Source organism: Hemitrygon akajei, chromosome 21 (genome assembly GCF_048418815.1).
Source record: "Hemitrygon akajei chromosome 21, sHemAka1.3, whole genome shotgun sequence".
In the NCBI taxonomy this organism is placed as follows: Eukaryota; Metazoa; Chordata; class Chondrichthyes; order Myliobatiformes; family Dasyatidae; genus Hemitrygon; species Hemitrygon akajei.
Genome location: NC_133144.1, coordinates 53,140,789 through 53,154,722, shown reverse-complemented (window position 1 = coordinate 53,154,722; position 13,934 = coordinate 53,140,789). Strand labels below are relative to the sequence as shown.

The following is a 13,934-nucleotide window of genomic DNA, read 5'->3' as shown; positions in this document are numbered from 1 at the left end:
CTATCAGGCAGTGAGTCACTCACCACAGGTTACCGAGATTCCAACCAGCTCCTACAGCCATAATGTTAAGTGTTTATGTGGTAGGTCCAATTAAGTTACCGGTCAGTGCTGACTTCCAGGATATTAATGGTAGGAGACATCAACTTGCATGTGGAAAATCACACTTCTCACATTTTATGTCATCCAAAGTTCTACAGCTTGGTCTCTTAACCTGCACTATGTCCATTGGTCATTTACTTGCTGGTATACATTGGTAATTGTCCAGTTTACAAAATCTAAGACTTTAAAACTTTGATTTCAAATCTCCTGATTCATCACCCCTCTTTTCTCTGGACTCTCCTCCAAACACAACAACATGCTGAGAAATTGACCTTCTTCCAGCTTCGGCCACTTGATTCCAAATATTGTCACTCTCAGCAATGTTGATTGTATTCTCAATTGACGAGAAACTAAATTCTGGAATTCCATCCCTAAAATTCTGTACTTCTGCAGGGTTTTAAGATTCTCTTTAAATCCCAGCCTCCGGAATACATCAATACCTCATGTGCCAGCATGTCAAAAATGTTGATAACTTTCCTGTGTTGTGCCTTAGAATATTTTGTTATTTTAAAGGTTAAAAATAAATTTGAGATGCTATTATTCCAACAAGAGGGCGTTTTATAAATTAGAACATAGAACATTACAGCACAGTGTAAGACCTTCAGCCCACAATGCTGTGCCAACTTTTTAAACCTATTCCAATATCAATCTAACACTTCCCTCCTACAGAGTTCTCAATTTTTCTGTCATCTATGTGCCTATCTAAGAGTTTCTTAAATGGTGCTAATATCCTGGTAGGGCATTCCATGCACCCACCAGTCTCTGTGTAAAAATTCTATCTCTGACATCCCTCCAATCATCTTAAAGGTATGACACCACCTTGAAATTATGCCCCTTCATATTAGCTACTTCAGCCCCTGGAATATGTCTCTGAGTGTCTTCTCCATCAAGTCACCTCTCACATTGCTTCACTCCAAAGAGGAAAAAAATCCTAGTTTACTCAAACTATCCTCATAAGACATGCTCTCTCATCCAGACAGCATCCTGTTAAATCTCTGCACTCTTTCCATGGTGCCTTCCACTGGCAACTTTGCAAAGTATTTGGCGTTAGGTGAAACATCAATATATTCACTCAACTACTTTGAGCTGCAGGTACTCAGAAGGCCTAATTCACCCATGGCAGCCAAGATGCATCTAAGCAAATCCCGATTGTCACTGAAGTGCCACCAATCCCCACAGGCAAGAAGCTTGGGCAATCAATAGCATCCAGATGATTAGGGATGAGAGCCACTCAGAGGCAACCTCTTATATCCTCAATCTGAAAAATAATTTTGTAGTGATACTACTTGTTTAAATAAATATCAATATTCAGGGGTTAGAACATAGAATACCAACACAACACAGGAAACGCCTATCAGTCCACAAGGTTGTATCAAATTAAATAAATTATAAAAGCCTAACCAAGCTAAACCCTTCTGCCTATCATAAACATTCTTCATTTGTAGATGCTGGAAATCCAGAGTAACACACAGCAAAATGTTGGAGGAACTCAGCAGGTCAGGTGGTATCCATGGAAAGACCCTTCATCAGACCCTGCTGAGGCCCTCCTGGTCCTAATGAAGGGTCTCCGTCCGAAATGTCAACTATTTATTCCTTTCCATAGATGCTTCTGACCTGCTAAGCTCCTCCAGCATTTTGAATGTGTTGCTCTTCTGCCTACATAATGTTCCTTTCCTTCCATTTCCAGCACATTCATGTGCCTATCGAAGAGCCTCTTGAAAGCCCCTATTCTAAGATATGGCATTCAGACTATGTTTCCTGACCACAGCTTCAGGAGAGTGTTGTAGGTAAGCTTGCAGGATATACTGGAAACAGCTCAAAAGAACTCATCCACTGCAACACAAGAATCCATATTTTGGGCAGATTGGAGTTTTTGCACTTCATAAGGGCAACCATGGAAACTTCCAGCAAAGACTCATTCTGATGCAACTCTCCAGCACCTATTTTTCAGTTATGAATCATCAGCAATATTAAGACTTCATCAAAAGACAATTTTTTTTCTCTCCAGAACTTAGCCTTGAAAGAGATTTGCAATCTGTCACTGACAATGAGTTTGGATCTGCTTCCTTGCTGAATGATTGTAGAAATCCATTTTGGCTAATGAATATAGAAGTGTTTAGTTGATTAGTACAAGCTGACAGCAAGCAGAAAACACAGCCAATTCTGTCAATAAGGCTTGTACAGTTACGGTGGCATACCAAAGTCACTACAGCTTCCAATAGCTACACTCAGTATCCATCTACCCATGTTAGACTTAGACCATGACTGAAAATACTACATTTGCCATTCTATAGGAAAGGGGGAGCAGGTGAAATTTCTACTCAGGGCAGAATATTGATAATCTCACAAAAGGTTTTAAAAGTCTGAGGGAAAGCTATTACAAATTCCTGGATATTTGAAAAGCAATTGCATAGACAGATGAAGCATATTAAGGGGAGAAAGCAGGAGAATGGGGTAGAGTGGGATAATAAATCAGCTATCATCAAATGGCATAGCAGACTCAATGGACTGAATGGCCTAATTCTGCTTTTTTTTATAGTCTTTAATAGTCACAAATTCCCTATACTAATCTAGTTTTGAAAATATTCTTGAGTTCATTAACTCCTCCAAATTGAGTCCTCTGGTAAAGTTATTAACATAAGGGTAAGAGTGCATTGTATGGAACCCAAGTAGATTGAATGCTGACGTTCCTGCCTATTACCAACCTCAGTCTCAGGGTGTTCGCCTTACCTATCCTTCACGACAACACACTTTAGCACTTAAATCTTTAGTATTCAAAGAAGAGCCTTAAGGTGCGCTAACTGTACACTTAGTCTAAAACATTTCTTTTGAAATTTTTGAATTTCTGAAAATATTCCCAATATCATCTACCCTCGACATCATGCAAATAGTGCAATCAATTAAATTAGACCCTGCCTTCGAACTTATCAGCAAAAAAAATTGCAAGAGAAAAATATAAAATTGCAAATTTAATAGTCATTTAATCCTCTCATAATTAAGTCAAAGCGCTAGTCTATAGACTCTTGCTAATTACTTGAAAACAGGGGTTCCGCAGACCCGTTGCTTAATAGTATTGGTCCAGGCATAGAAAAAGTTGGAAACCCCTGCTTTGAAAAATTCACCATTTTTTTCCCAGATGACCATGTGTATGGTTCTGTAACTTGTCAGCTGACACCAAAGTGGCTAAAACCCGGAAAAAATGTCGTAACTTGCAACTGTAACTGACGAACATTCAACAATGAAATAAGCAGTGTACCTAACAAGTGAACTAATTGTTTCAAAAACGTCTTTTTCTCTTTTGTTCTGTGTAAATAAGGCAAGTGTTTAAATACTTAGCACTTACTTGAGTTCCATCAACAACGACCCCTAAATCGTTGTTCGCCATCACTGACGTGCTAATTTATATGAAAATATAAACTGAGAATACCGTTGTTTGCTTTATTTTCGCGATTTTGCAAGCTGCCAGCTACCGCTCTGTATTTTAGATAAGGTTTGTTTGGAAGTCCCGCTACACCGAAGCAATGACCTGCATATGCAAATACACGAGAGTACTACACTTCCGCACTCCTGTCAGCTGATTCGGAGCGGAAGTCAGTGCCCAAATGTCGAAAAGGAGGAGCATAAAAATGACTTAGAAGAAAAGCAAATCTTTGAATTATATTTCAAGCAGTTATGATGCAGCAATTCCCCCCACCCAAAAAAAAACATGCACTGGAAGTTGGTTTAACCTTGGGATTACTCCCTAGCAGATACAGCGTGCAACCTTTAAACCCCAAATGTCACACTGCAAGATCCCGATCCAGCGGCAGAAAGTGGGGGCCGCGCTGAATTATTTGGAGTCGAACTAATTTATCTTTTGTGCCGTTCATGTAGAAGCCGTGCTGGCCGTAGTGTAGAATGAACCATCAAAGCTAATTTTCCCCCACCCCCTCTCCCCTCCCGCGGGAAGAAAAACTTCACTTCCCGCCCCGTCAGCGGAGCGCATGCGGAAGTCTGACACTGCGGAGCGTTACTGACCCCATCTCAGCTACTACTAACTACTAACGTAAGCCTACTACACTGATATTTCACATAAGTAAGTTTGATGCATGGAGTCTACTTTTCATTGATCCGGTCGTTCGCTATATAGTCATTAAAATTTTAGAAATAAATACGAAATTCCTTCTGTGCTGGGCTATTCGGAGATACAGGAACGACAGTGATGTCTTTGTCACAGAAGGAATATGTGCACGATATGTGCATTTCAGAGTAAAATCGACCTTAAAATTGTTTGTGTTCGACTATTAATAATCAGGTATGGATTTTGATTATTATCCGCGTGCCTTAAATGTATTAGCGTGCTTGGTAGGTTGTAAGCGCTCGCTTCTGAAGCCTACCGCTGCTGGGCTAAAGCGGCAGTATTGGTATAACGATGAGTTGTTTCGGAAACTGTTAGTTTCGCCAAAATAAAACCTCCACTTGCAATTAGATGGCCCTTCTAATCGATGTTAAGGCAGACGTTATATCTCCACATTTGTATCCTGTTTACAGCAGGATGGTTTAGCTGTTTATAATATAAATCGGCGAAGCATCTCTGCTGTAGAACAAAATAAATTTACAGATAAACATGTTGTTAAATTGTAACCTTAAGAAATCCCGTTCGACCAATATCAGATATAAACTTGTTCTTGTTACCAGCAATAATTATATATGCATGCGACGAGTGATTCATAAAAATGTCAGCGTATAAAATATAGGCACGTACTTCAAACTTTCTATTTAAAAATCATGAATTATAGCCACGAAAAATGTGTTCCCATTTAGGGTAATACGAAGTATTTGCTGTCTTGTACTGAAACCCATCTGTCACCCAGACAATAAAGAAAGCCGCTGTTACTTTTTCCCTGACGTTGAAAATTTATGGGCGCCCTACACTGCCCTAATAACTCAAGCATTGTGTCAACGTTTGACAGGCTTGCAGAAAAACAGCAACCCTGTTATCAATCAAACAACCCTTTGCATATTTTTAGCTGCGCTCTGATCTTCAAGACACGTTTATGTATGAATTATATCATTATGAATCATTCTCCAGATTTACTGTAAGGCGGAACGTGATCTATCACGTCTTTCAAATCAACAAAAGGAAGAGAGATTTTTACAGTTTTCGCCATTTTAGAGTGCTTGACACTTGTGGAATTTTACACAGGAATAAATATCTTTAACAACAAATCCAATTCGTGCGCATCGCTGTAAGGTCTGCACTTTCCCCCATTTTAAATCCGCAAAGCGGATTTTACCTTTTTTTTTAACGTATGTTGAAGAAAACTATCCTTAAATCTCGCTTTCCTGCGGGGGGAGACTATTCCGTAATATTTGTAAAACTGCGCCGTGACATTCGGGTCTGTGTCTTCCTACTTCATATTAATCCCTGGAAGTTGTGAAGATACACTTCTGAGTCAAAACATAGTTGCGTTCGCTCTGTCGACAGAGGAGTTCGGAATTGGTTAGATTTTGTTAATGTTTCTTTAATATTGTTACTATATTTTAAAGAACTATGTTGTTGGTTCTAGACGAATGTAATAACTTAAATAACTAATTTCTAAAAGTCAATGCTTAATTCTGATTGCCTTCCACCTTATATTAAAAAACTATTGTTCCAAATGACTAGCCCCAATGATAAATTGAGTGGCGAGCCTTCGCCGCAATTTCTTGTCATCAGATATCATTTCAGTATACTTCTAACAAAATTATCTACAAAAAAAATCAGAACCCTGAAGGTTTGTTTAAAAATGACAATGCTCGAATTATTTGATTTTATTGAACAGTGAGATTTTAAAAACATGTAAAGAGCACAATTGTACGATGATCTCGAATAACCTGACTGGGGAAAAAAAAGTTCTGATTCAAGAACAGGATAGAAACCAATTAGAATCTCAGGGGTTTGGGAGTTTTTCATTGTGATAAATACAAACATTACCGCCATTAAATATTGCATAAGATATAGAAGATTCCAAAGGTCCTCCAACAAAGATTCTGATGACCGAAAAAGTAAAAGGAACGCGGTGTGTTTCTTCTAGTAGTACACTGGAATTAAATCGCACGCCCGAGACTAAATAAAAAACAAGCTTTCATTATTACCTGAAACTTTAAAACTCTTCCCATCATCACTCCCGCCCTCGATTCCATTGGTAAAAATAAGACACTGTTAACTGCAAATTTTTCACCTTCTAAAGAGTTTTTAACAAAGCTTCTTCATATTAAAATAGATGCATATTTTGCACGAACTGGTTCTGCAGCAACGAAAAGTACAGAACAATTAAATATTTATATTTTTCGTGGGTTCCAGACGCGTATGAATTTCCCCACTTTGCGTACACCTGATCTGACACAATTTAGGGAAATTAACACCCGTCTGGAAAGCATGGAGTGCTCCGATCTACACGTGTAATTTTAAAGATTAGTTCAGATTTATTAGGTAAGAGCAACTGAGAGAAAACAACATTGTCGCCAGTGTATCAACTCCACGATGATGCGAACGAGAAACAAAGAGGATATAAGCCGTCCCGCCCGAATATTAGCAATGGAGTTATGAAATCCTAATGGTTAAGCAGTTTTCGTCACAGCTTTTCGTGTTTCTTGAGACAATAATATTGATTAATAATGACGGAACAGACTCTAAAGTGAGTCGTGGGTGACGGGATACTTAATACTATTTGGCTGCTACTGTCTGCGGCCCAGCGGCCCAGTGTTGCTGAGTTTATTTAAAATAGAGCGCAGCGTTTAGCAGCAACTTGCGTTCAACCGCGGTGTTCGAGGCAAGAGGTCCGTCCTGTTGCTTTGAAAACCAATTTCGTTCCAATCCGCTTTCTGTTGAAATCCATCCCTGGATTTACAAGATCTGACCTGACCTGTCAAGCGGATTATCATACAGAGAGATTAATAGAGTGGGCGGGTTGCAATAATAATCGTTTTGTTTGATGTGACAAGTTTGATAGGCGTTGATTTACTTACAAACTGATAGGCTTTTAATTGAGCGCCTCCATCCAAGTTAGATGAAAGGAAGCCGCGGCATTTTGTGTCTGAAAAGCTGCCCAATCGCCCGAGAGTCTGAATACTTATTAGCCGGGTACGTGAACGGTCAAATACTTCTTTTTGAATGTATTACTTTTTTTCAAATGATAAATCTCTTACATTGTGCGCAAATCGAATTATGTTGACATGTCAACCAATGACTTAGAAGTGGGAAAAGTTGAGTGTCTTTATAATGGCTTAAGTTTCTAATTAAATTAACCTAGTTCCTGGAAGCTTATTCCCCTGTTTTTTTGTAAATTATTTTTAACCCGAATGAGTCGGGCAGAATGTTACCCTGTGAAACATCATAAAAACCAGTTCACTGTGTCGCATTTGATCAAATCGTGTTGACCTGTGGCTGCTTTGAAAAAAACAACTTCGACCCAAAGATGGTGTTCTTGTGAAAGGAATTTGAGACGTTTGTTCGCTTAAGATTTGTGTTTTTTTTTAAAAAGGATAATATACAACTGTTACTTCCGGTATTTCAATATATTCTGTCAAACTTCAATAGAGGTGTGGAGACGTTCCGCCGCTGCGGCTCTCGAAAGTCCAAATGTGTGTTTGTTGGATGTTTTAATTTGTTTCGTTTGCCCCTCGCCCTCTATGTGGGCACACAGACCTAAACACTGAGCCACACAGCGTCTCGAGGCTCTCTTCGCTCTGAAGTGAACAAATCTCCAAAAAAGTCTTCCCACAGTCGACTCCACCTAAAGCAATTAATCTTTTAGTTTTTCTCACCGGGAGGCAGGGCAAATACAACAAGAACAGATAGTCGTCTCTATGGTATAGTAAGGAAAACAGCTGTTCCAAGCAGTTAATGCAAATGAACACAAATGAAAGTACAGCGTTTCAATGTTTACCGCACTTCATCCATCAACCTGACGAGCCATTAAAAAGAAAGAACTGTTCTGTGCGGATCGAATTTACTCCCACCACTTGGGAACCGTTCAGTTCTCTCCCAACACCATTACACACCTGGATAAATTTGTGCCTCCTTCGCTACATTATTTAAGTAAAATACCTAACAAGAACCCTCTTTATAATAGGATTAAGTAGCTATATAATTTCCACTGCGCTCGCTCAGAAGTTTCAGTCTGATTCGCAAATACCTTTTATGTTTCTGAAATATTATTATAACGACTTAAAATAAAATGGGTTATCACGGTAATATATTTGTTTAAAAACTATTTTCATTAGGGAAAGTAATTAGTTAAGTTTAGTTGCCATTCAATGTGAGGTAACTATGGTGCTCTGGCAAACACAAATTGATACATTTCCGTTGCACTTGCTAAAATTAGATTGCCTCAGTTTTCGGTCTGGAGAATTTTGACATTGTTTGTCGGCATTGTTTGACTTTGTTAAAGTGGTATTATTTATTGAGGAGACAATTTGCTTTAAGTTCAATCCGAATAGATAATCCATCTCAGAAATTGCTAACGACCCCTCAGCACTTCCCGTGTTCTTCACTTGTCAGACGTGTTTTTATCTTCAAGTGACCTTTTGTTAATGTTGTAGATTGTGTGGGCCACCATGTCGAGGCCGGAAACAAAAGCAAAGATTGATTAGCACATACATTTTACCAGTGAAAAGAAGACAACATCAAACAGAAGTCAAAATCTTAACAAACGCGCAACGCCTTTTAAAATTAAAGACTTGCATTATACCCAAAAAAAGTTTCGTGCTTCGTAAGTCCTTTAGGATAGATTTCGGAGCTAAGCTTTACTTGATTTGCAAAAACCGGTATAGTTTGCGTGTGGAAAAGCCACTACCGTAGTTGTGTGTATATTATGAACCTTCTATAACAGTGACTTTGATCAGACCGATCATTTGTTCGAGCTGTCAGGTTTAACATGTCAAGACTTTCAACATGTCAGTCTTAATCTTCTTCAAACACCCCTACGTGTGACCATCTGATTGACTGATCGGTGATACGATCTCAATAATGCCATTTTGTTTGTAGTCTGCCGCAACGACCCGAAGTGAGATTTCTCAATTTAAGATTTTTTAAATATGTTCTTTTTTCATAAGGGAGAAATATTCAACAGAAAAATAAGCCATTAACGACAAGAAATGAAGGTGTATAATTCGTTCAAGCGAATTGAAGTGCGGTCTACTGCGTCCGCCTTTTGTTCGCATACAAATTGAGTTTACTCTGAGAACGATATATTTCCCTAAACTGAATGCCTCTTTTCAAAAGCCGTTCTTTTTCAAGTCACACCAGGCTTGTAATCAGCAACAAAGGCTGACATAAATCAACCCAGATTGACAGCACTGACAAATAACTGATTGATTGCGGTTGGGAAAATTGACAGTTGGAAGGGTGGGGGTGTTGAATTGAAAGCATGTGACATTGAGATCCTGCTCCGGATTGGCCTGAGATCGTCACATGCTGGAGTCTAAAATTTTTTTGCCTTCACACAATAACCAACACACACACACACACACATACACACATACACATATACGCACACACAAAAAGTTAACATCACATCCCCGTGACCCTCCAATCACCTCGGGGTTCGGTGCTCATTGTGTGATTTGATTGGAAGGCGGCAAAGGCTTTAATCTTAAAGTAATTCGATGTCTGAAGTGTTGACGGCCAGATTGTGTGTTGTATGTTGTGTTGTGTGTAGCTGAGCGGTCGTGCTGCCTCTCTGATGAGCGCCGAGCAGGACTTGGGCAGGGTCTCCCGTTCTGTGAGTGAAGGCAGGCACAACGTCGTCGAACGGCACAGTCCCTCTCGGAGTGTTGGTTCATTTAGGTCATGATTACATCGCCTTCCGTCTCTACCCACAGAATTACAGCGACTGAAATCGGCAATAACAGCAGCAGGGGAAACAGTAGTAGCAAGCCGTTCTACCACTCCGTACCTCCCTCTGACCCTTTAAGACAAGCTAATCGTCTTCCTATCAAGGTTTTGAAAATGCTTACGGCTCGCACCGGACACATTTTGCATCCCGAGTACTTACAACCTTTACCATCTACGCCCGTAAGTCCCATTGAGGTACGTTGATTCTTTATTTGCAGTTTTTCTTTGCTTATATGCTGTTTTATGATCTAATCTATTGATATGATGCTCGCATTGAAACACGAGAGTGGATAGATTCCCATGTACAATACCTTGTCAGTAGCCGATCCTTTTGTGAGTCGGTCAGTACAACGCTGCAGTCAATTTAAAACATCCGCCGTAAAAGAAATTACCCCACCAAGTTACTGTAATCGTAGTTGGGCGGTGTGCATTGTTATTCGGGAAATTCTATCTTTTTTTTACCATTAATGTATCAATTCGATATTACTGGAAGATGGGGGTGGTATGGGATCTGTTTATGCCGGCCGGAAACATTGTTTTATTTTTTTTTATTTAATTTCCTTTCAGCTTGATGCGAAAAAGAGTCCTCTGGCACTTTTGGCTCAGACATGCTCTCAGATTGGAAAGCCGGATCCCCCGCCATCCTCGAAGCTCACGTCTGTGACTTCCAATGGTACGTGCGAGAAAGACTCCGGAAAATCTGCTCCGTTGAAACTTAGTGACATTGGCGTGGAAGACAAGTCGAGTTTTAAGCCGTACTCGAAGCACACGGAGAAGAAGGATTCCAGTTCCTCGGGCAGTTCCAATGTTTCAGCGGAGAAGTCTGGTTTCCGTGTGCCGAGCGCCACCTGCCAACCATTCACACCAAGGACAGGCAGCCCGAATTCCAGCACTTCCTCGCCCATGCCCTCCGACAGCAAAGGCGCCGAGAGCCAGGAAAAGAAAGACATAGACACCGTAAAAAACAGCTCCTCAGAAAACTCCACGACCACCAGCGTCAGCCACAACCGGATTAGTGTCAGCTGCGCTGGGATAAACGTGGAAGTGAATCAGCACCAGGAAACTTCGGTTTCGAAACCCATTATTTCGGAGACTTCAGCTCTGGGCTCCGGACTTGTTGCCCCTGTCTCGCCCTATAAACCCGGGCAGACTGTCTTTCCATTGCCCCCGGCCAGTATGGCTTACCCTGGGACACTCGGGGCCTACGCTGGCTACCCGCACCAGTTTGTACCGCATGGCGTCAGCTTGGATCATGCCAAATCCAGCCTTGTCGGGGCGGCTCAGCTCGCTAGCTCTTTGGGTTGTGGCCTCTCCAGCAAACCCACCGGTTCCAGCCCATTAGCCGGTGCCTCTCCCCCATCAATGATGACGGCTAGTCTCTGCAGAGATCCCTACTGTCTAAGTTATCATTGCGCTGCCCACCTTGCCGGGGCAGCCAGCAACTCTTGCACCCATGACCCCACCGCTCTGAAGTCTGGATACCCTCTGGTTTATCCCTCTCACCCTCTACATGCCGTTCACACGTCCATGTCCAGCAATGCTGGAACGCCAACCCTGACGGGACATCATTTGTACCCTTATGGTTTCATGCTACCTAACGACCCCCAGCCTCACATCTGCAATTGGGTCTCGGCCAATGGACCATGCGACAAGCGATTTTGCACCTCAGAGGAACTGCTCAACCACTTGCGGACGCACACTGCTTTCTCCGGGACTGATAAACTCATGGCCGGCTACCCCAGCTCGTCTCTGGGCAGCGCAGCGGCGGCGGCAGCTGCAGCAGCCGTGGCTTGTCACATGCACCTCCCACCGACAGGGGCGCCCGGGAGCCCTGGCGGTCTCACACTGAGGAGCCCTCATGCTTTAGGACTCAGCAGCAGATACCACCCGTATACCAAGAGCCCTCTGCCGACCCACGGAGCCCCAGGGCCGGTTACCACTCTACCCGTACCGGCAACAGGACACTATTACTCTCCATACGCACTCTACGGCCAGAGATTAACCACAGCTTCAGCACTGGGCTATCAATGAACACAGACTTTAAAAGCTGCAATATGCATTGCAAAGAAGATTTATGTGGGTCCAATTTCAAAACAGTCAGGAGAAAAAAAAGTTTTTTTAAAACAAAATGTTGACCTAGATGTGTTCTGTTGAAATAACACAATCTGATTTTTTTTCCGTGAAGCCAGTCATCTCAAAGGTGAACCGATTAATGCATACGTAGAGATTTCATCCTGTTAAATTGTTTTTTTTTGAAATTAAGACGTGTAAATAGTTTTTTTTCCTTGAAAGTTTTGAAATACAATCCAGGTAGTCCCACACAAAGCAGATTGCAGTTTAATGGTCATTTCTTGGTGTTCATCAATGGACGGGTTCCGTGAACGCTGTATTTATTTATGTTAGCTTCAAGCGGGAAAAAAAACATAACAAAGTGCATTACTTAACAAAAAAACTGATAGGTAACGTGGAACACAATGTAGAAAAAAATAGGAGTTTTCCTAAGTTTCTTTTGAATTGCTATGATTGTATTGTACGTTCTTATTTAATGTCTCTTGGAAAAGAATTTACATGCATGTTTGTTACTAAATTCCAACTTGTCATTATAATTTCAAATTACAATTATTTTTAAGCTGTACCATGGAAAGAAAATTGGTATTTTTTGTATGTATTCTGGAAATAAGAAGCAGTGCTATTCAAAAATATGACCGTCTTATTTTGTTATTAAATGAATACTTGATTACAAATTGTAACTTCGGTTCGCATTATATAGGTTTTCAAATATGGCTTTGGTATTTAATTTGTTTCCATTTCGAAGATTGTGCAGGATTTTTTAAGGTTCCTTTCCTGACTGAGGACATCTTATCGCTTCAGGAAGCAAACTTAAGAATTTAAGAATGATTAAATGTAATGTACATCTTGCCATTTATTTTACATAATTGCTTGGAATCAAAACGCAGTTTAAAACCAAAAAAAAGGATGGTATTTCTGTGAAATTGCGAACACACCACATTTATCAACACTAAAAAGGAAAAAGGCACTCAAATCTGTCGCCAGCTACCCGCATCAGCTAGCACTTTTGCCATCGAAGTGCAGATGACCTGCTCTTTAAAGTCGGTTTTGACAAAGGTGCACTAAACGGTTTGTAGTGTCAGTCCGCAGTTATAACCCATAATACCACATTGTCATTTGAAACAATGTGCCGGAGCCTTAATATCGGGAAGGCAATAACCTACGTACTTCTGCTAGAACCCCTTTTGCAGGAGTTGTAAACATTCCCCTTTTCCCTGCTCGTCACTTGACACCACGGAACCTGATTCCTGTTTTCCATAAATCTCGTGCAAAGAGCAAGGGCGTACAAGGAGAAACAAATTAAGATTTTTTTTTCCCGCCCAAATTCGGAGAATCGTTAAACCCAAATCAATTTCAAAAAGGTAGACACCAAGCACTGAATGACAAATTTCCTTTCCCCGAACTCCGGTGATTTTAATGTGAGAAACGCTTTGTTGGACAAGCGCTTGTAAAAGCGAAAAGACTTAGCGCGCAGAACAAAATCCGCTTTCACCAGCTGACTAATACCAACCTAAATTATATTTATAATGATTCCTTATAAAAATAATTCTAAATGTTAAACAAATGACAATCAAGATTTTTATTACAAGATGTTTGTTTTGAACATGTATTTTAAACCAGTGTGGTTTAAAGGAATATACTCAGAGGCAGTGGGGTTTGAGGTATATATTCTTACAAAATTAGAAAAGACCCAAACCCTCTGTAATAAATCATTCTGAAACAAAAATTATCCGTTCAGTAATGTGTCGAGTATTTTTGAGCCAAGTGAGTGCTCTCCATTTAAAAAATCCTTCAAAAATAATCACATTACATATAAATAACAGCAACTTATACCTGCGGTATTGGGCGCGTATCCAAATAACCTATTCAGGAAAGTGAAGCGAATCAAAGGGATATTGTCATGACG

General features: G+C 40.6%; 2 protein-coding genes across 7 annotated transcripts in view; one reads left to right on the top strand and one right to left on the bottom strand.

Annotated features, from left to right (window-relative positions):
* The window catches only part of lrmda (leucine rich melanocyte differentiation associated), a 1,051,240-nt gene that overhangs the window by 1,018,277 nt on the left and 19,029 nt on the right, over positions 1-13,934 (bottom strand). Inside the window, exon 1 of one of the 3 annotated variants that reach the window (XM_073025432.1) lies at positions 6,217-6,383. The exons of 1 other annotated variant lie outside the window; for it this stretch is intronic. In XM_073025432.1, the coding sequence (XP_072881533.1) occupies positions 6,217-6,264 (48 nt within the window). In that variant the 5' untranslated portion in view covers positions 6,265-6,383. Of the gene's footprint in view, positions 1-3,442; positions 3,643-6,216; positions 6,384-13,934 lie in introns of those variants that run through there. One more of the 3 variants, XM_073025435.1, reaches the window with a different exon arrangement.
* Positions 4,016-12,702, top strand: znf503 (zinc finger protein 503). 4 transcript variants are annotated; one of them, XM_073025430.1, is made up of 3 exons: positions 4,016-4,144; positions 9,946-10,153; positions 10,526-12,702. In XM_073025430.1, exons 2-3 carry the CDS (start codon positions 10,073-10,075, stop codon positions 11,987-11,989), a joined length of 1,545 nt encoding a protein of 514 aa, XP_072881531.1. In that variant the 5' UTR covers positions 4,016-4,144; positions 9,946-10,072; the 3' UTR covers positions 11,990-12,702. The 4 variants fall into 4 exon arrangements, with proteins under 4 accessions (XP_072881531.1, XP_072881530.1, XP_072881529.1 ...); XM_073025429.1 differs by having other exon boundaries at positions 4,047-4,174; XM_073025428.1 differs by lacking the exon at positions 4,016-4,144 and adding an exon at positions 4,209-4,393.